Below are 20,396 nucleotides of genomic sequence, written 5' to 3'. Positions count from 1 at the left end.
TCATTAAAAATGGGTCCCACAGCACTATTCACACATTTAAAAATTATTTTGCTACAGTGTTTTCAGTTTTCAGTTTTCAGTTTCAGCAAAATAAGTTCTATCCAAACACACCCCTATAGTTTTAAAAATATTTACTAAAATGCCATTGAGCAATGTTGCTTGAAAATTGAAAACTAGTAAGAAGAGTTTTTTAAATTCAGTGTTTAAACACCCTAAATTGAGTAATATAACTCACACATTCCAGTAAAAAAACACGCTTATTAAACGCGTTATTTTTATAAATCCACAATTTTTTGTATTTAAACACTAAAAACTGTTGTTCAAATATCCTAATCAAACAAGCCCAATGGACATTTCACATGTTCCTTTCTCCTTTTTTGTTGCGGTAGGTCTAGCTCTAGCATGAGGAGACCAGGAGAGAGGAGAAAATTTCGATAAAAATGAGTTTACCTCAAGAAAAAAGAGGGGGAAATTCTGATGATGCGTGCATAGCAGAATTAGTTTTGGGCAATCTCAAGGAAAAAAAAGAGGGGGAAATCTATAAGAAAAACTTTAGTTGATGCTTGGTATCTGACTGAGTGTAACCAAAGATTGCTATGTTCCCAGAAAAGTGAAAACGTGTGGGCCTCACTTTGAACTTTGTATTATTTTTTATAAATTCGTTGTTAAATTGAACTTTGTTGTATTGCGTGGAAGTGGGTATCTACTTTTCTTGTATTTATTATAAGAAAACTGACATAAAGTAAAGTTTTCTTCTTTTCTTCGGATTTCCTTCTTTAAACTTGATGATGGTCACACCGAAAGTAAAGACTACGTCGGAGTCTCTCCTCTTGCTTGCATTCACCCACTCTCTTCCTAATTCGTCCTTCACTTAGCTCAGTTATATTGACAAACCCTTTCACTGCTTTCCTTCTTCTCTTTTCAGATCTTCTCATTCATCTGCTCATAAATCCCGATGGCCTCATCTTCCTCTTTCACCCCCCAATCCAAGAATTTTGATGTCTTTTTGAGTTTCAGAGGTGAAGATACCCGCCGTGGTTTTATAAGCCATTTATATCACGCTTTGTGTCAACGAGGGATTCACACCTTCATCGATGATGATCTCCCAAGGGGAGAAGAAATTTCTGTGGAGCTTCTCAAAACCATTGAGAACTCAGCCACATCAATAATTGTATTTTCTGAAAACTATGCATCCTCCACTTGGTGTTTGGATGAGCTTGCTAAAATTGTTGAGTGTAGGAAAAAGAATCAGTCGGTGCGACCTGTTTTTTACAAAGTGGATCCATCAGAAATTCGTAAACAAAAAGGAAAGTTTGGCAAAGCATTAACCATGCATGAAGAAAAATTTAATGATAACAAGAAAGTACAACGGTGGAGAGAAGCTCTATGTGAAGCAGCTGGTCTTTCTGGTTGGGACTACAAGAACAGGTATTTATTTAGTGATTACTCATTACTCTAGTTTTTAATTTTTAATTTTATTTATTTATTTATTTGAGAATGTAGTGATTACTCTAGTTAGTTGTTCTTCTGGAGTTTTTGATTTTTTTTTTTTTTTTTTTTTGTTATCACCATCGAATTTTATTGTTAAATAAAAATTTCCATTTATATATATATATATATATATGTATGTATGTATATGAAAGTATTCTTCTGTTCTCATATCTTCTACTAAGCTGGTTATTATGGCAATAATGATCGAAATAAAAGAATTTAATATTATATTATCTTACAAACTATGATTTTTTTTTTTTTTATATAAAAAAACTTACCAATTAATTAATTAGGAATTTCTGCAGCATATTATTATTTTTTAAATAAAAATAAAAATTTAAATGTATTATGATAAAGTAATGGGATTCTTGTCCTCCTCTACTCAGACTTTACATGCCGCTTTATTTAGCAATACTTCAATTATAATTCTAGCTTATGCTCTTATTTCTCATTTATAGTCTAACTCGCGCTACATGTGTTAAATGCTCTGTGAATGGCAGCTGCGATGAATCTAAACTTGTTCAAAAAATTGTTGAAGATATCTCAACGTATGCTTTAAAGAAGATGCCATTTCATGTTGCTGAATACCCAGTTGGAATAAATTCTCGTGTAGAGGAAGTACTGAAATGTTTAAACGTTGAATCAAATGATGTTCACATGGTATGGATTTATGGCCTTGGAGGAATAGGCAAAACTACAATTGCAAAAGCTATTTATAATAGAATTTCATATCATTTTGAAGCAAAAATTTTTCTAGAGAATGTTAGAGAGAGTTCAGAGACAAATGAAGGCATAATCTATTTACAAGATACTGTTATTTCTGAGGTCTTAGGTGATAGGAGTTTGAAGGTGCATAACAAATGTAGAGGAACTGACATGATAAATAAAATTCTTTGCCAAAAGAGGGTTCTTCTCATTCTTGATGATGTGGATAATTTGGTCCAGTTAAAAAGTTTGCTTGGAAAATGTGATTGGTTTGCTCCTGGAAGTAGAATAATTATGACAACAAGAGATAAATGCTTGCTAGCCACTTTTGGAAATGGTGTATCAACGTCAGCATATCAAGTTAAGGGATTAGATAAAAATGAAGCTATTGAACTATTTAGCAAGCACGCCTTCCAAAGCCATGAGCCAAATGAAGATTATTTGGAACTTGCAAACCGAGTTGTACATTATGCCAAAGGTCTTCCACTAGCTCTAGTTGTAATGGGTGCTGATTTGTATGGAAAAACTAAACCTGAATGGGAAAGTGCCTTAGATAAATATGAAAAAATTCCTAATAGAGATATTCAAAAAATACTGAAAATAAGTTATGAAGGATTAGATGATACTGAAAAACATATTTTCCTTGATATTGCATGTTTCTTCAAGGGATACTGCATGGATTATGATAAAGTTGTAGATATATTAGAGGCTTGTGGTTTATACCCAAAAACTGGTATTAAAAAACTTATTGATAAGTGTCTTTTGACTAATAATGAATTGAAGCAATTGTCAATGCATGACTTGCTTCAACAAATGGGTAGGGAAATTGTTCGACAAGAATCACCAGAAAACCCAGGAGAACGTAGCAGACTATGGTGTTATGAGGATGCTCTTGAAGTACTAACTGAAAATATGGTAAGTTGTTATGATTCATTTTCTCCCTTTCCATCACATGAAAGTTGTAATCACTTTTCTATATGGTTTTTGTTTAAAATTTAATAATTGTTATTATTATTATTTTTTTTTTTTGGTGATTTATTTACCCATTTTTTCAATTAGGGGTCAAATAAAATTCAAGCCATAAGGTTGTGGTCGCCTGAAAAAAAACCAACAGAGGTGAAATTAGAGGCAAAAGTATTTCGCAAGATGAAAAATCTTAGATTTCTCGCAATTCATAATGTACATTGTCATGGACGCCTTAAATATCTACCCAATGGATTAAGGGTGCTCGATTGGTATGGATATCCATTTTCTTCTTGGCCATCTAATTTTTGTCCTAAAAGTCTGGTTGTGCTCAACATGTCTCGTAGTCAATTAGAGGAGCCAATTAAGCAGGTATGATCATTAGTATTTATAAATTGTTACTAATTTAAAGATTAAAATATATTTTAAATTTCGAATTTTTTTTTCTTCTACAGATTTGCGCATTCAAAGCTGCAACATATGTGGACTTCAGTGGGTGTGAATTGATTAGGAAAATACCTGACATATCAATGACCCCAAACATAAAGCATTTGATTCTTAGATATTGTAAAAACCTAGTTGAGGTTGATGACTCCGTGGGGCGTCTTGATAAGCTTGAAGTGTGGGACCTTAAGGGTTGCAGTAAACTTGAAACTCTTCCTAGCTGTCTCACGATGAAATCTTTTACATCTTTTGGACTATCCGACTGCGAGAGACTTAAGAAGTTCCCCAATATCTTGCACGAAATGAATGGTTTAGGAGAGTTAGAACTGTTGAATACGGGTATCAGTGAGTTGCCTCCATCATTTGGGAATTTGACTGGCCTTAAGACGCTTAATATTGGAGCGCATTTAACACAGGTAAGACTTCCAGGTAGCATCTATACTTTACAACATCTAGAGACACTCGATCTCTCTGGCTGTGTCACATTTCCAAAGGACGTGGAGATTGATAGACAGCCACTGTGCAATTCTTATGGTGGCTTTTCCAATTATATTTTCCCAAGATTGAACAAACTGTGTCTTGATAGCTTTACAAATCACTCAGAAATAGATTTTATTCTCAATTGTTGTTGCCCCCTCACATTGAAAGAGTTAGTAATTGGGTACTGCAAAAAAATTGTTACCCTCCCAGAAAGCATAAGCAGATTTGAGAGATTACATAGGCTTGATATTACAAATTGCGATGAGCTTCGGGAAATTCCAAGGCTTCCACAAAGTATAAGACATGTAGATGCATTCAATAGCCACTTGCTAGATTCACAATTACTCTTTCATCAGGTATCTCTCTCTCAAAGTTATTAAGAAACAATTTTGTTACCTTCACAAATACTACTTGAATTGATTTGCTGAGATGTAATTTGTTGAATTCGCTAATTGAATGCAGTTTCGAGAAATGATAGGTCTTCGACCAAATCTACCACCCTGTTTAGGTGTGACAAGTGACGTTTTAAAGACCCCACACTCATACTCATATAGAGAAAGCCTCTTATATGACTATAGTGAATATCACATTCTAGTACCAGGAGAAGAGAATGAAATTCCAAATTGGTTTAACCATCAACGTGTTGGAAATTTAATATCATTCTCGATTGGTCCCAAATTTCCAACAATTGCTCTCTGTCTAGCTTTTCAATACGAGGAGGAGGCTTCTACTGAGGAGTTCTATAACACTATACTTATTCTTATCGACATTTCCATCAATGGTATTCAACGGTCGTTCGGAAACTCATTCTGCTATTCACTATCGAAGTATGGGCATCATCTGTGTTTTTACTGTAGACCTCAGAGCTCATTGCAGAAGCTATTTCAGGACTTGAATCTAGGTGATCAGAATCATGTTGAGCTCTTCTGTGAAACTTTTGCTGCTGCTCCTTATCTACGTTTTCCTCCTGACATTCCTTCTATCATTAAACGGATAGGAGTCCATGTAGAATGCAATTGCCCTCAACCTCAAAATGTAGAAGCTTTGGGACTTTCAATGGACAACAATGAAGCAAGGAGCTGCACATGTTTATGTGGAGCTCAAACCTGTTGTCGGTGTCTGAAGGAGGTGGGCTCCACGCATTCAGCAGGACGAGCTTCAGTGCATTCGAGCAATTTGGAAAGTCAGATTATTTCAAGTGATACAGATGGTGGTGGGGCATCCTCGGTAATCTTGCCATCTAATTCAGGGCTTCCAATGGATGTCGCAAATGGGTCTGAGTTTGCTTTTGGATTGGACTCAACCGTTGGTGATGGGTTTGATTTGGGTTCCTCCTCTATAAATGATGATTCTGACTTCAGTCCATATCCAGAGTCCAAGAAAATGAGAACCACTTGATCAAATTTCGAAGAAACATGGCAAGGTACTGTTATTTTCAATGAAACTGTTTTCCACTTGAATACTTGATCTTTCGTGTTTGTTATTGCATTGAAATATTCACACATCTCTTATTATGAGTGAATTCAAACATGGATGGACTCTTTTACCACAAGAATTTAATATATTTTGAAGAAAAATGGGCAGTCAACAGTGATCTGCTTTGCACAAGAATTAGTAATCTGTTTATAGTTATTGTAAGCTAAGCCAATTATGACCTAACTAGTACCTAATAATAAGACTTAAGACGGGTTTTGTAAATATGTCTTTATTATGGGAGAAATTAACACTTGTAAACCCCCAGCCCAGTAACACAAAAAAAAAGGTATTTGGCTTTGCAAATACTTGATTGATTGGACTGGCCTTGATGATCTTTTTTTCGTTTTGCCTGTTTATGGAAGTGATTGTAATTTTCTTAATTTGTTGATTTATTAACTAAATAAGAACTAAGGGCAGTATGATTAATAAGTATCATCTGCTTTTAATGGATAAAAGCTAATTACCAATTAGGTGTTACAATGAATAACCTTGTCCCAGCAAGTTAAATGCATTCAAGTAAAGAGCACTCTGAAGTGTTTTGATGAATGAATAGTTATCTCCATAAATAAGATTTTATTAGGACCCAATGGATTTATCTTTCCCAATAGTAAATGTCTGAGAATAAGTTCTGCATCAACAATGGAATATTACCTCATTGATTTGTTATGAAACTAGGCACTTGGAGGGAATAAAGTAGGTCATGGACTTATTGCTAAGGCTTGGACTGAAATGGTCAAGCTGTTCAATGGGACATTGGTCTCATCATGACAAAGATGCTCTGAGGCATAGATACACACATTTGAGAAGGCAATATAATGACCTAAAGGTTCTTCAATAGAGTGGGTTATCTTGGTGACCGTTGAGATTATGTGTAGGATTCTTATACCTAGATGAATTGCCAATTATTCACTCTTGTATCTTTAGATAATTTTTTTTTCCTATTATGCTGCTCATATATAAAAAAATCCAAGTGCATCCTGATGCTTGGTCTCATTGAAATTAATCTGTTCTGAGTTGTTACAGATTACTGTTATATATGTTGAAGGGGTTTCTAATGAAGATGCAGAATTTCTTCATGCAATGCAGATTTCAACAATAAAGACCCCAATTTGATGATTGGTATATTTCTTGTTTCAGCATTAAGAGCTTCCCCAATAATTCAAATAATATTATTTCCTGCTTATATATTCTTATTTATTGTGTTGTTCCTTAACATACGAGATCAGCATTCTTTCAGTTATATCATGTCTATCATTACTATCCTAAGTATGATGTCTAAGAACTGATAATTATGCTTATTTCTGCTTGATTTATGGAAATCCAGCTTCTGTTGAAGGGTATATCCAAGTGGGTCAAGATATCAGTTGCATGTAACGATGTTGGTGAGATTTTCTTTTCACAAGCTTATAACAAGCTGCAGCATTTGGTGAGATTTTCCCCATATTTATTCTATTTTAGAATTCTTCGGAAGGTGCAAAATTTCATATAACTCTCATAAGTTTCAAATTAAGATATTATGAATAAACATACATAATAGAACTCTCCCACATTTCAAATATTTTTTTTGATATACAGAAATGACAATAGTGATGAAAGAGAGTCACTCACTGGACATTGAGGCTATGATCTGGGACTGATGCTCTCTCTCTCTCTCTCTCAATACTGCCTATAGGTAGAAAGGATTTGTATATTAAATTTATCACTTTACCAATATTTTATGACCATCTGCATAAGTATAGATGAAGGCCATGGGAAAACTACTATAGCATAAGTTAATGTAAACTTTGACTAAGTATTGCTGTCAAATGTTTTAATTTCATGATGATGCAATTACTGCATTTAGTTTTCCTGAAAGTGTCATATAAAAACAATGAAATCTCCCCATTTCAAGTAATGTTTGAGATTGATGTTGTTAAACAATACGAAACAAAATAATTGTTCCAATTTTTCTCGGGTTCCCTTTAAAATAAATTCTTGCATGTAATGAGAGTTATTTTAAGTTATAGGTGAATAGGATGACCAATTCTTTGCTAGTAGTGATTCTCATGGATTATATTAACCTTGAGTTATAGCATTTGTGCAGAAGGAATAAGATCAGTCCTACATGCAATGCTCAAGCTTTGACCTGGATGATTCCACCATGCAGTAGAAAATTTGGCATTCTGGGTGGCAAAGATGTACTAGAAGATCATAATCTAAGCTTGATGGCAGATTGCAAGGAAATAAAGGATCTCCCCATTCAGAATGGCTTTGCTAGTGATGAAATTTGCCAAACAGTGATAGCTGATGATGATATTTGGGAAACTTATATCGAGGTGACCAGTTTTCTCATTAGTAATGTTGCTAGGATTGAGGATTTTGCTGTTTCGTTTCCTCTGGTTGTCATTAAACAGTACCCCACAGTAATGTTGCTAGGATTTTTTTCCCCTTGATGAAATGATGTTAACACTTTCTTCATGAAGTAAATAAAATGTTAGTGGGTAACATAGGTTGTAGAGCATAATTCATATTTATCATTGAGCATTGAACAGGATAATTTTGAGTAGCTTTCATTTAAAAATGACAGTTTGCATGAGCATCCACACGCAATGGCATACAGAGATAGGATCTCAGATTTGTGATTTTGGGATTGATTTCGAGTAATGAAAGTTGAATGGTAGATCAAGTTATTTGGAGATAAAAGTGGAGATCAACATTAATGCTCTTTGGATGGGCATTGATGATAATAGAGAATATGCAATATCCATCTTGGGAGTTTGAATATTATTCGAGAAAAAAAAACAAATAAGTATGCAACTTTGTTGGCCCCAACATTCTCAAAAAGTTCAAAGAGCCATCAAGGAGTAGTTAAGGAGAGGCCATGTAAACATATGTGAATATTGAGGAGTTGGGGAAGCTTGCTAGTTGGTATAGCCCTAGAAGGCAAAAACTTATTGACCTTAATTTTTAATGCACTATCTAAAGAGTGATTTACTAAAGCACTCTCTACTAATAAATTGTAAAAAAAAGATAGAAAGCTCTTTATCATCTGTCCAAATGCTATCTAATGACCTGTTTGGATAGAGGGGGGAAGGAGGGGGAGTGGAGGGGAGTAAAGTAGAGTTGGTTAAAAATAAGTTAATTTTGTGTTAAATCTACTCTACTCCCCCTCCCTCTCCCTTAATCCAAACGGACCATAAGTCTTCGTTTTGTAGGTACTCAAGTGCTTTCAAAACAACTCGGGCTCTGCAACCTCAGGATCTAGGACCAGAGAGGCCTGTTAGAATGTGCACAGCTCCTGATAGTTGTAGTTGGTGATCACTGCTAAAGGGTTTTGGCAAGCTTCTTACAAGTTGGGGAGAGGCAGAGAAAGAGGGGGGGGGGTGTGATAGCTTTTGTTGCCAAATCACATTAAGAACTGTTTGCTGGTTGCTTCAACTGCAACACATCAAGTAAAATAGACTGCTAAGACATTTGGCAACCAAAAATTGTTTTTGACAGCTAAAGCCTAAAGGGCACTCTCACCTAGTTGTCTTGATTGCAAGTCATATATTAGAGGATATCTACACAAAGAAGAGAAGGCTTCCTTGAAGATTGAAAGTGATAGTGGAAGACACTTTTGACTTGCGGAAGCAGGGGATGCAAGTGTTTTGTTCTGTTCATATCTGGTATTAACTGAGGCTAGTGTTCTTCGTTGTACCAGCCCTTTTTGTAGTATCAATAGGAAAATAAGTTTTTAAAATATTGACTGTATGTCCATTCTAGTTAATGTAATCTTTTAGGTGGATTTGGGCTTATGCTTATATACTTCAACCCAAGAAGATAGGAGCCACCAATTCTCCATTCTAACACATTATTTGACGGTAATTTATTTTTAGAACATCCTATAGTTGTAAATGGTTATCAAAAGATTAATTACATGCCATTTCATATCAGATTATTCATCTCAATGTGGATTTTGACTTAAGTTGAAAAGCTTTATCTATTTTAAATGAGGTATAAGCTTACTATTATACATCATTAAAACTTGATAGAACTTTTGTGGGAACCCAAAAGGCCGCTTAAGTGGGGTGAGGCGAGGGAGAGCCAAATCATGGCTAAGTTCCACATTGCCTAGGTAGGGTGAGGTCCTACGCTTTATAAGGAATGTCTTGAACTTAAACTGATATGAGGCCTTAAAAACTGCAAGGAGCAACCCAAAGTGTACAATATCATGCCAATTGAGAGTTGGGTGTGACAATTTTTTTTTTTTTTTTAATGTCATCATAAAAATCAAATACTTGAATATGAATTGGGTTTTGTTCTCTGAATCAGTTGTTTACCTATGCCTCTGTTTGGAAAAGTGCTTCCATAGCAAAACCTCTTCAAGATTGTTCTATTTTCTTTCCTCCTTTGAATTTAGTAGGCTTGACTGCAACACAAATTGTTTAGTTCTGTGTAATCTTGAAGTGTGATTACAATAGAGAGGAGTGGTTGATTGGCTTGGTTAATTGTAATACAAATGGTAGAAAAAAAAAATGATGTTTTTATTTTCTCACACACATGTTCGAGTGTGTGTGTGTGTACAAACATATTTATTTAGATATGTATGTGTATATATCTGCCAAAATGTTTTTCTATTTAGTTACATGTACATTATCATCCTTTATGCTAAATACATTCCATTAAATAGAGCCATTATAAAATCTTCTGTGTCTTATTTTAGAAATTAAATTGATCCAGAAATTGTTAAGGCCTATTACAGAATCTGGATCTTTCAAGTGGGGGATGTAAGTAGTAGAGGAATTAGAATGTTCAATTGACTGTATACTTGATGCTAATTCAAGGGAAAAAAGAAGGTTCTTCTTTGACAAGGACAACATGAAAAAAGACCAAATGTGATTTTCTAGAGCAAAAGCACAAAACATAGGGTAGAATTGTTGTCTTCTATGTATGAGGGTCAAGGAAATAATGCGATGTTGGTAAAATAAGAGCTGGGGCAAAACACAATTTAGATGCTGGCCTGCAATAAAAATTGTAAAAGCTAATATCTAGAATGGTTCAAGAAAAGTCAGAAGTTTTATCGTGGAATCTTTTTCCGTAGATTGGATTAGGGTTATTAGAGAGAATACAACTGTAAAGAGAATTGATACAACTATAAAGAGAATTAAAGAAAGTTGTGTACTGATGTCGCAGAAGCCTGAAGAAAACACACACGATACTCTCTTGATGGAACAAAAATTAAACTGTTAGTTTCTAGTAGTAAACCTCGAATCCATGAGGGGTTTTCCTGAATTCACAAGGAGATAAAAACTAGAATCCACCAGAAGAAAATTTGACAAAACGTCTGTGTTTATTGATAATAGTCTGATTTAATTCTAACGACTACAAAACATATAAATACTGTGAAAAACGTCTAAAAACCTAATTCACACTGAAAGTTCAAATAGTATATAAAACACCCTTGAACGTTTAGACCCCCAATAACAAAATTACAAATTCAAGCTTTATGACAAACAAAAAGTGTGCGGAAAATGAATACAAGCTATAAACAGAATTGGTAAACAATCTAAGCTAATTAAAATCACATCCACAGCAGAAAATAAAAGGCAAAGATTAAGGGAAGAGAGATGCAAACACAAGGACAGCACAACGATGTGTTATCGAAGAGGAAATCGAAGCCCTTGGCGTAAAACCTCTTCGCCGTCCTCCAAGCGGTAAGTAATCCACTAGAAAATGTAGTTCGAATACATGAATAGCAATAGACCCTCTAAGCCTAATCTACCCAGTGTACCTAAGCCCTCCAAGCTTCTTGCTCCACCGAGGTTGCACCGAACCTATTTCTTTTCTAGCTTCCTGGATTCCGCTACTTAACCATAGCATCAACCAATGTGAAATTGGTTCCTTCCTAACTGCTTCCCAAAACACCAAACAGCCCTCTCACAGAAATGGATATGGTGAGAAAAGGTTTTGGTAAAAAGCCTCTCAAGGATTTAACAATGGAGAGGAAGAGAGTTGATGAATTTGAAGAGTCTCTCAAGTGAAGATTGTAAATGAATCAATCTTGTTTTTCTCTAGGGTTTCTCTCTCAAAATTCTCTTTGGAAGCTCTCTTTCTTTTGTGAGTATAAGGGGTATTTATACTGGGGTGAGAATAGAATGTGAAGAGTCAGGTTTTTCAAAACAGGGCTGGCTCGCGGTTTGATTGAGTCGCGAGTTCCAACCGCGAGGTAACTGAATGGCCAGTTGTCCTATTTTGTCCTGTAGTGCTCCAGCTAGCATGATGCTTCAATTTCTGGCATGCCTGGCACATGTGCAGCTTCTAGCGGCTTGCAGTCGTGAGTCACCCGTGAGATCCAGTCGCGAGTCCCTGTTTTTCTTGCACACTCTTGAGCATTTCTTCACACTATCTCACTCACTACCCTTACAAGAATCCCACCTAAATACAGGGTTACTAATTGCTGAAATACAAGCAAATTTGGCACGGAAGAAAGCCAACAAGATGGTTCATCAAATTCAACCTTACACACACTAATTATGCGATTAGGTGACAAAATACCGAAATTTACCAAAAATGGAAAAATTGAGTTAAATGCAGAATCATAAACTACTAACCTTAAAGGTCATCCCAAAATAGACGGAACATTATTCTGACTTTAAACTAAAAGTTATTAAGGACAAACAAAAAATATTATAAATAGCAAAAACACTATTTTCGGGGTCTTAACGAAGGAATTCGCCTAAATTTTGGCGACGCTCATGGCATTTGGTATGCGTCTAGATCAGAATGTTGTTTCCTTTCAACCTGCCAAATTTCATGCAATTCCGATATTGTTGCCCCTATGGCCAGTGGCACCCCCCTTTAATCTTGCGTCGTGACTTCCTACGCTTTTGCTGTTCTAGGAAGGCATGTGCTGTCTGTTCTACATCATGTACCCAGAGGTTGTCTTGCTCAAGGATATAACAAGGTTGACTTGGTGGATGGATGAGATGTTTAGACTTGAAGAGTGTTTGACACTTCAGTGTTGACCATTTAGGAGGAGGGAAATAAATGGAATAGAATGGAATGAAAAAAATAATTTTAGAATATTCATTTTTTTCTCTTATTTGGGAGTTTTAATGAAAGAAATGAAAAGTTCATTCATTTGTTTGTAAAATTAAGTAAGAGAGAATAAAATTGGTAGGAAAGAACACTTATTTCTCTTTATTTCTTCAAAACCTTAAATTTTCATTTCCCCATCAAATACCCTTATAGATTAAGCATTTTATTTTAAAATGGGGATCTAATCCTAATATTATGATTAAATAATTCCATTCATTTTTTCTCTATTTTTTTTAGAGAGTTTCAACTTATAACGTTTGCTTCTGATGATAGCTCTTTATCATCAAACCAAGACACTAATCGGTTTTTGGCGTAGGCGGAGATTGAACTCTAGATCTCTTATTTAATTATCAGACTTTACCAATTTAGCTAATTGGAACCCACATTTTTTTTTCTCTATGTTACTCTTAAACAATATTACTTATTTTCCGTTCCTTTCCATTCCATTATTTTAAAACTTCCACAAAAAGAAAAAAAGAAAAAAAAAAAGAATTACTTAATTTCATTCCGTTCATTTCTTTTCGATTTTGGTATTCTATTCCAATTCATTCCCTTATGATCTACTCATTCCTTTCCATTTCTTTATGAACTCTCAAAACGAAGTGTAGAATTAGATAGCTATCTCATATCATGTGGAACAATGTTTGTCTGCTTGACATTCTTTTAAATGCTTATAGGCAATACACCCTGTTTAAAGTTGATAATAATCAACATAATTAATTGCTTATTAGGAAGAGCTGGTAAAAAAGGTGTACATGTCAATATATATATATATATATATATATATATATATATATATATATATATATATATATAAAATTGGAGGAATTGTTGCTAAGTGCTCGGTCAACTTATTGGCATTGAATAACATTGGGGGTCTCGTGATCAGTACCCTTAAGTGTAATTTTTTAAGGTACTATGAATAACATTGAGGGTCCACAAGTGAAACACTAGTTTCTTTGTTTTATCTTGACGTATTTGACCCTTCATTAACAGAGTTTCCTAAAAGAGAACAAGTTACAGAAAAAGTGATAAAAGAGCATGCTTGCAATCTGAAACCAGAACTTTAAACATCATTATAACTTTCTTATGATCTCCTTGCACTGGGAGGTACTATGAAATTCTATGTTCAGGTTCACTTATAAATAAATCAGAAACAAAATATGTGTTATAAGTTCATATTGTTCAATTTCTACAAGAATCAATTGTTAGTGATGTTCTTCTCAAAAAAAAAAGAAAAAATTTGTGAGTGGAGCTCTTCAATTTGTGTTGGCCTAATTTTCTTCTTAACTTGCACATGAGAGTGTCACACTCACAATTCCACAAACAAGACCTTCTTCAGAAAGAAACAGATTCTACGTATCAGCCAATACTGCTCTCTGTCCCCATCCCTCTTATAAGTTTGCAACTCACTCGTGATATTCGATCATTCCATTGCTTTCCTACCCACACACAACACCAGTTTGCGTCTCTGGTTTATACTTTATAGTACTCCTGGCAAGCTTTTCTGCAGTTATGTTGGTTGGCTTATTTATTCCTATGTCAATCCTTATCCTATATTCAAGCCTATTCAAGGGCATCCCTTATAGGCTTATACCAAAGAAGGTTTTAAGATATGTGTAATAACAATTTTGGTGTGGACTACATTTTTTCTTCTTTCCAAACATTCGGTGCCATTCCAATAAGATTTCAATGTTAAGAGTCTACTAATACGTTGTCTCCTATGATGCAACAAATCTAATTAATTGTTACATATCTTACAAATCAAATCACCACAAGCACAGAAGTTTTACCAGATATTGAGAAAAAAATAAAAATAAAAATAAAACTACTAAAGTCAAAAAGTAAAACCTAAGGTTAAATTACATAAAGACCTCTTGGGATTTGAATCAGTTGCCAAATAGACCCCTTGTACATTCAATTTTATGTTATTAATCCTTAGGAAAAATTAGCAATGGGCCAAAGGTAGTTGTATGACTGGATTAGGACAACTTAAAATGCTTAAGGCGGTGATTATTTTGATTGATATATGTATGCAAAAGGGAGATACATAGGTGATATCGTGAAATGGGAATCTACTGATAGGATTTTCCGAAGGTTAAATTTTGGAGAATCAAAGGTACATATAATTAATAATTTTCCATTAAAAAAAAAAAAAAAAACCAACTACAACTAATAATCCACATGTGTTTTGTATTTTATGATCATGATGTATATTTTTCATATTTTATAGATATTGTAAACACAGAATTATTTATTTCATACTTTAATGGCAATTTTTCTTGGAAAAACAATGTTGCGAATTTGGATTGGTGTGTTTTTTGTGTATTTGCTTCATTTGATCGATTTGCTGGAGTACTAAATTAATTATAGTATTATGAATTTATGATATTTGAAACCAAATGTTAGAGGGTTTAGTGTTTTGAATATCAACTTAAACTGGTCGCAAATCTACACAATGCCTAAAAATATATAAATATTATGTAATAGAGTATAATATATAAAAAATTACACAAATATTTCAAGTATTGTCTAATTTTTTAAAAGATTTTTACAAGTATTTTTTTTTTCTTTTTATCTCTACAAATATATTATTTTGGTGCATCTCCTTCTTCAAGAAACTTTCTTCTTTTATTACCTAACTAATTTGGAACATCAACTACAACACAACTATTATTATGGTCACCACTAAATTCTTTACTCAATATTGGCATTATCTATTTTGGAGGCACACTTGACTCATTAAGTGTATCTATGAGATTCTTTTGGGCATGGGTTATCTCTCTGTCCACAAAGTATACACGTACTAAATAGGAGTAAGAAGTTCATAATTGTGACTAGCCACAAACTTGTTTACAATCTTTTTTTTTTTTTTTTTTTTTTTTTTTTTTTTTTTTCTAGCTTTCATTAAATCCAACATTGCTATGCATACAATTCTTATTTTTTTTTTCAGGTTGTAAACCTATTCTTATTTTCTTTTGATATCTTTTATGACGAAACATTTCTCTCAAATAGAAATCTTCTATAAGTGATATATATATATTCTTTTCACAATTCAAATGCTAATATATAAAGTGGCAATCAAACATGCACACTTTTTTGTGGGTAAGATTTTAGTGTAAATGAGTTCATATCAAGGTGGGTTGAGTCAATTTAAAATCAATCAATATATATATATATATATATAAGCAGAGACCTTATGAGAGAGAGCATGAGGTTCTGTCATGTGGCGCACTTTATGAAAAGAATTGAAATACCCTTAAACCACATTAGAGATAAGAACAAATTTAAAAGTAGAGACTATTAATTTCTTTTGGTTTAATGTTTCAAGACTATTTTTGTTAAATTATTATTCAATGTTTTAAGACTACTATTTGTTTTATTTGGTTCAATGTTTCAAAAAATTTCATCTCTCACACACACAAAAAACTCTTTACTTTTCCATTCACCCTTTTCTCTTCTACTCCTTTATATACACATGTCCATAGTCTTTCATACCATCCCATCTCAAATATGCTTAGACAAAAAATGATGTCATTTACTTTCAACCTTTCAATAACACCTACAAGACTCCAACATTGTAGTATCATTTGATCGTAACCCGTATGAGTAGGCTATGACCAAGAAAGGGGGCTTGCATTTTTTATTCAGTGATGGTAGCTTACAGTTTTAATTTTTAATTCAGACATTGTAGATTTTGTGAAGAATATGATTTGCTTGGAGTCTTTGGGTGTTTGAGATTTTGGTTTGGAAAAGTTATAAACATATTTTTTTAGAACTAAAGAAAAAGAAAAAGAAACATTCTAATTGATTATTTATGAAGTTGGCTATTTTTTTTATAAAAAAATTTGTGTTAGAATTCAAAATTTGTAGGTTTCTTTGTAAGTTTATTTTACTGCTATTTTGTGCAGTATGAGCCATAGTGATAAAAAGAAAAATCGATGGTGATTTAAAAGTGTTTTTCACTTTTTTTTAAGGATACAAAAGCCCACCTAAAGACAATTGAATTTTGACAAATGAATGTGTTTTTAGCAAATTTCTCTTTGTTTAATCACGTTCTCTTTATGTTGATAATTATAAATGATTTCCTTAATTTCATTGAGATAATTAATTGGGTGTTTGCGATCAATGTCTCTATATTTGGTTGTAAGAATAGAGCGGTTGACAAAGTGTTTGATAGGTTGCTAAAATTTATGTAATTTTAGAATATAAAAGTATTATATTCTTTAAATTCTTATTTGTAGATTTCTAAATCATTTAATTAGTTTGAAAAATAAAATCTATTTTTAACAGTAAATATTATAATATATTATAATCTTACAGTGTTATACAATTTTTTAAAGAAAATCTGAATTAAGAAAATAAAGTTTCAAAATTAACAATATTGTGGGCAAACATAAATAATATACAAAAAATAAAAATCAATCAATCAATATATATATATATATATATATATATATATATATATATAAAAGCAGATACCTCATGTAAGAGAGCATAAAGTTTTGCCAAGTGGCACATTCGTTGAACTTCTCTCATTTAGGCTTCCACCTCATCAAAGTTTACATTTATTTAAAACTTTTAATTCATTGAATGTGTCAATGAAGTGAATACACATTAATTATCTATAAGTATGCACTAATTATATATATAAGAATTTTATATGGTTTTTAAAAGCAGAGACCTCATGTGGGAGACCATGAGGTTTTGCTAAGTGGTACATTCGTTGAGCTTCTCTCATTTAGACTTCCACCTCATCAAAGTTTACATTTATGTAAAACTTTTAATTTATTGAATGTGTCAATGAAGTGAATAAACATTAATTATCTATAAATATGCACTAATTATATATAGGCGTAAATGCACTTTTAGTCCCTACATTTTGACTTTTTTCCATTTTAGTCCCTACATTTTATTTTTACCATTTTTAGTCCCTAAACCGATTAATGCCCTTCATTTAAGTTCTTGAAGCACCATTCCGTTACCCAACTAACAGGAAAACTGATGGATCAATAAAATAATAATTTTTTTTACATGCTGGTCAATAAAATAACGGTGAAACTCACGTGAAGGCAATCTAGCACGCAAGGTAAAGAAATCAGACTCACCCACTTCGACACACAGCTTTTTCGCCCCAAACCCAGTCACGTGTGTCACTCACCAACCAATCCACCCGTGAAGGTTGCACACTGCTCGTCGGGCTCGTGCATGTCCCCTGAAATTCCTCCTGTGACGGTGGTGAGTGGATGAGTCTAGCCGAAGTGATTGAACTCTGTTTTGGGATATATGAAACAAGGGATGAGGTTATCATTAAGAACTTGAATATTGCATGTTTATGTACCTTTCTCTTAAGTAGTTTGAATTTGCAAAGTAGATGGGGGCGTCAATTTAGAGAATGAGAACTCCAGGAACATTACTAGCGATTGGATATTGATCAATGCTTCTGTAAGCCATGGAGTTGGGAATGTTCCCTAAGGCAAAAGTCCTTGGTCTTGCTACAAATAGGAGTACCCTTAGCAAGGATAGTGTAACCTACAATTTCAAATATAAACCACATAAACAACAATAATAAGGTTAGTTTTATTTTAAACCTTAAAGTTTAAGAGGAGAATAATAAATTAACCCATATTGTTATTTTTTTTTTTGGGATGATGTTCCTAATCCACTTACCGCAACGACAAGGCCAACCTCAACGCTGAAAAAGACGACACAAATATAGGCACCAATACAGACAACGAAATCAAACTTGTCCATATTCCAAAGGTGGATGGCAGCTTCATAGTCGATAATGCCAAGCATGGTAGCTATGATTATAGAGGAGAGCACTACAAGAGGTGTGTAGTGGAACAATGGCGTAAGGAATAGCAATGTGATCATCACTGCTGTTGCCATGACTATGTTGGACACTGCAGTCTTGCACCCTGTATTGAAATTCACCGCAGTTCGTGAAAAATTGACGCCCCACTTACTTTGCAAATTCAAACTACTTAAGAGAAAGGTACATAAACACTTGCAATATTCAAGTGTTTAATGAAAACCTCATCCCCTGTTTCATATATCCCAAAATAGAGTTCAACCATTTCGGCTAGACTCATCCACTCAACAGATAGCATCAATCTAAAACGGTGACCCACATGTGCATTAACAGTTGCAACATGCTGATACTGAGGTAATGATCAAAATCATGTTGGAGCTTAAGAGCATTCTTGATCATTGAAGGTTTACACCTAAGCACTGCAACAAGGTAAAGTCATCCATAATGTAATTTTTATTAACGTTACACTTTGGCTGCTGCAAGGTTTAGATTTAAATGGTTGAAGATTAGAACAAGTATTAACTGGACATTCAGCCACAATTATGCAATTTATACCTAGTGTTGGTCCTGTAAGATCAGGGCCAGCAGTGCCGGCTCAAGGCCTAGGCCTAAGGCCCCACAACAAATAAAAAATTTCCTTACTAAAAAAAGGCTCCATCTCCCTTAGTAAAAAGCCCAAAATTTTATAAAAATATAACATTTTTTAAATAATTGGTACTTTTTTTTAAGAGTGATGCTAAAGATATCACAAATTTTACTATAGATTTAACTCACATATTACCAATCACATAAAAAAAGTAATTCAAACACAAATAAATTAAGTTGTTGAAATTCATCAATTACAGTCATAATCACATTTATTGTGAATATTTTGTAGTATTTTTCTTTTTCATTTCTAACAAGGCTTTTAAAATAGGAGACCAATAAAAATTTAACCCAATTGAAACCCTAAGATGTTTCAAATAAAATGCTGCAAATGTGATAAATCATCAATGATGATTAATCTCCTACTAAGCCACACACCAAATAATATCTATCTATCTCTTTCTCTTAAAAAGAATATATAAAATTAAAATTTAGATTACAACTGTACTTAACTATGCATAATCATATATCCAAGTTAAAGTAAGTTCCTTTTGATTCAACTATAATATTCAATCTTTTATATGAAATTAACCTTAGTTTAACTAGTATTATTCATCAATTTCTGTATTTACATCAAATAGGTCTTAATTTAATTAGTATTATATAATTTTATTTAATTAATATTTACACATAAAAAGGCCCCATATAAAATTTTTGCCTTAGGCCCCAAATTTTGTTGGACCGACCCTATCAGGAGACTTAGGAGGGGTGATGCGGATACAATAAATACTTAAGCTGCTCGGTTGGAAGCTTGAGTTACACTGAGTATTAAAATATAAATAGGTAACAAGGTTCAAAATCCTGTACCGTTCCCTGTGTAGACCACAAGATCCAATATCAATGTATTTGGTCATAGTTTCAAAAGCAATTTCCCGTCCTAATACTGAAGTAAGATAGTCACAATGTCATATATATATATATATATATATATAGGCACACACTCTTTGTATGACCAAGGGGCTATATATACTATTTTAAAGTATTAAACTGCTCTAAGTTTCAATTAGACATAGGCAGATGCTACAAACAAAAGCATCAGAACTTATAACCGATAAATAACCAACCACAAATCACAACACCAGTATCAACTAATCGAGCACAATAGTCACCCATCTTAAAATATGCAATTCCAACGTAACGATCATACATTCATAAGAATAAAGTGATTAAATTTTACTCCACCAGTCAACCTACCACAACCCTCCTCCTTTTTCCAAACTTAGGACCAAAGGTAAACAAAACCAGCCAAACACCATTGTCTATTAACCAAGCGTCCTCAATTATTTATCCATTTTTCTTCCTTGGTTTCTTTTTATAT

The 20,396-nt window shown here is 33.5% G+C and overlaps 2 protein-coding genes across 14 annotated transcripts; one reads left to right on the top strand and one right to left on the bottom strand.

The window, feature by feature from the left end:
* The first annotated feature begins 763 nt into the window (after positions 1-763).
* LOC126717096 (disease resistance protein RPV1-like) lies at positions 764-9,473 on the top strand. Of its 12 annotated transcripts, none has more exons than XM_050418326.1 (11): positions 764-1,428; positions 1,992-3,111; positions 3,256-3,531; positions 3,615-4,439; positions 4,546-5,506; positions 6,235-6,430; positions 6,583-6,678; positions 6,884-6,985; positions 7,135-7,231; positions 7,643-7,874; positions 8,754-9,473. In XM_050418326.1, exons 1-5 carry the CDS (start codon positions 956-958, stop codon positions 5,479-5,481), a joined length of 3,630 nt encoding a protein of 1,209 aa, XP_050274283.1. In that variant the 5' UTR covers positions 764-955; the 3' UTR covers positions 5,482-5,506; positions 6,235-6,430; positions 6,583-6,678; positions 6,884-6,985; positions 7,135-7,231; positions 7,643-7,874; positions 8,754-9,473. The 12 variants fall into 12 exon arrangements, with proteins under 12 accessions (XP_050274283.1, XP_050274282.1, XP_050274286.1 ...); XM_050418325.1 differs by having other exon boundaries at positions 7,632-7,874; XM_050418329.1 differs by lacking the exon at positions 7,135-7,231.
* Positions 9,474-17,712: 8,239 nt separating this feature from the next.
* On the bottom strand, positions 17,713-18,556 carry LOC126720039 (sulfate transporter 3.1-like). Of its 2 annotated transcripts, none has more exons than XR_007653215.1 (3): positions 18,289-18,556; positions 17,960-18,150; positions 17,713-17,890 (listed from the first exon to the last, which is right to left on the bottom strand). XR_007653215.1 is itself a non-coding variant. In XM_050422516.1 (3 exons), exons 1-2 carry the CDS (start codon positions 18,508-18,510, stop codon positions 18,007-18,009), a joined length of 366 nt encoding a protein of 121 aa, XP_050278473.1. In that variant the 5' UTR covers positions 18,511-18,556; the 3' UTR covers positions 17,713-17,845; positions 17,960-18,006. The 2 variants fall into 2 exon arrangements, 1 of the variants encoding a protein (XP_050278473.1); XM_050422516.1 differs by having other exon boundaries at positions 17,713-17,845.
* Positions 18,557-20,396: the final 1,840 nt, after the last annotated feature.

The sequence above is a fragment of the Quercus robur genome, chromosome 3 (assembly GCF_932294415.1).
Source record: "Quercus robur chromosome 3, dhQueRobu3.1, whole genome shotgun sequence".
NCBI classification, from domain to species: Eukaryota; Viridiplantae; Streptophyta; class Magnoliopsida; order Fagales; family Fagaceae; genus Quercus; species Quercus robur.
This window is presented reverse-complemented; position numbering and strand designations above follow the sequence as displayed.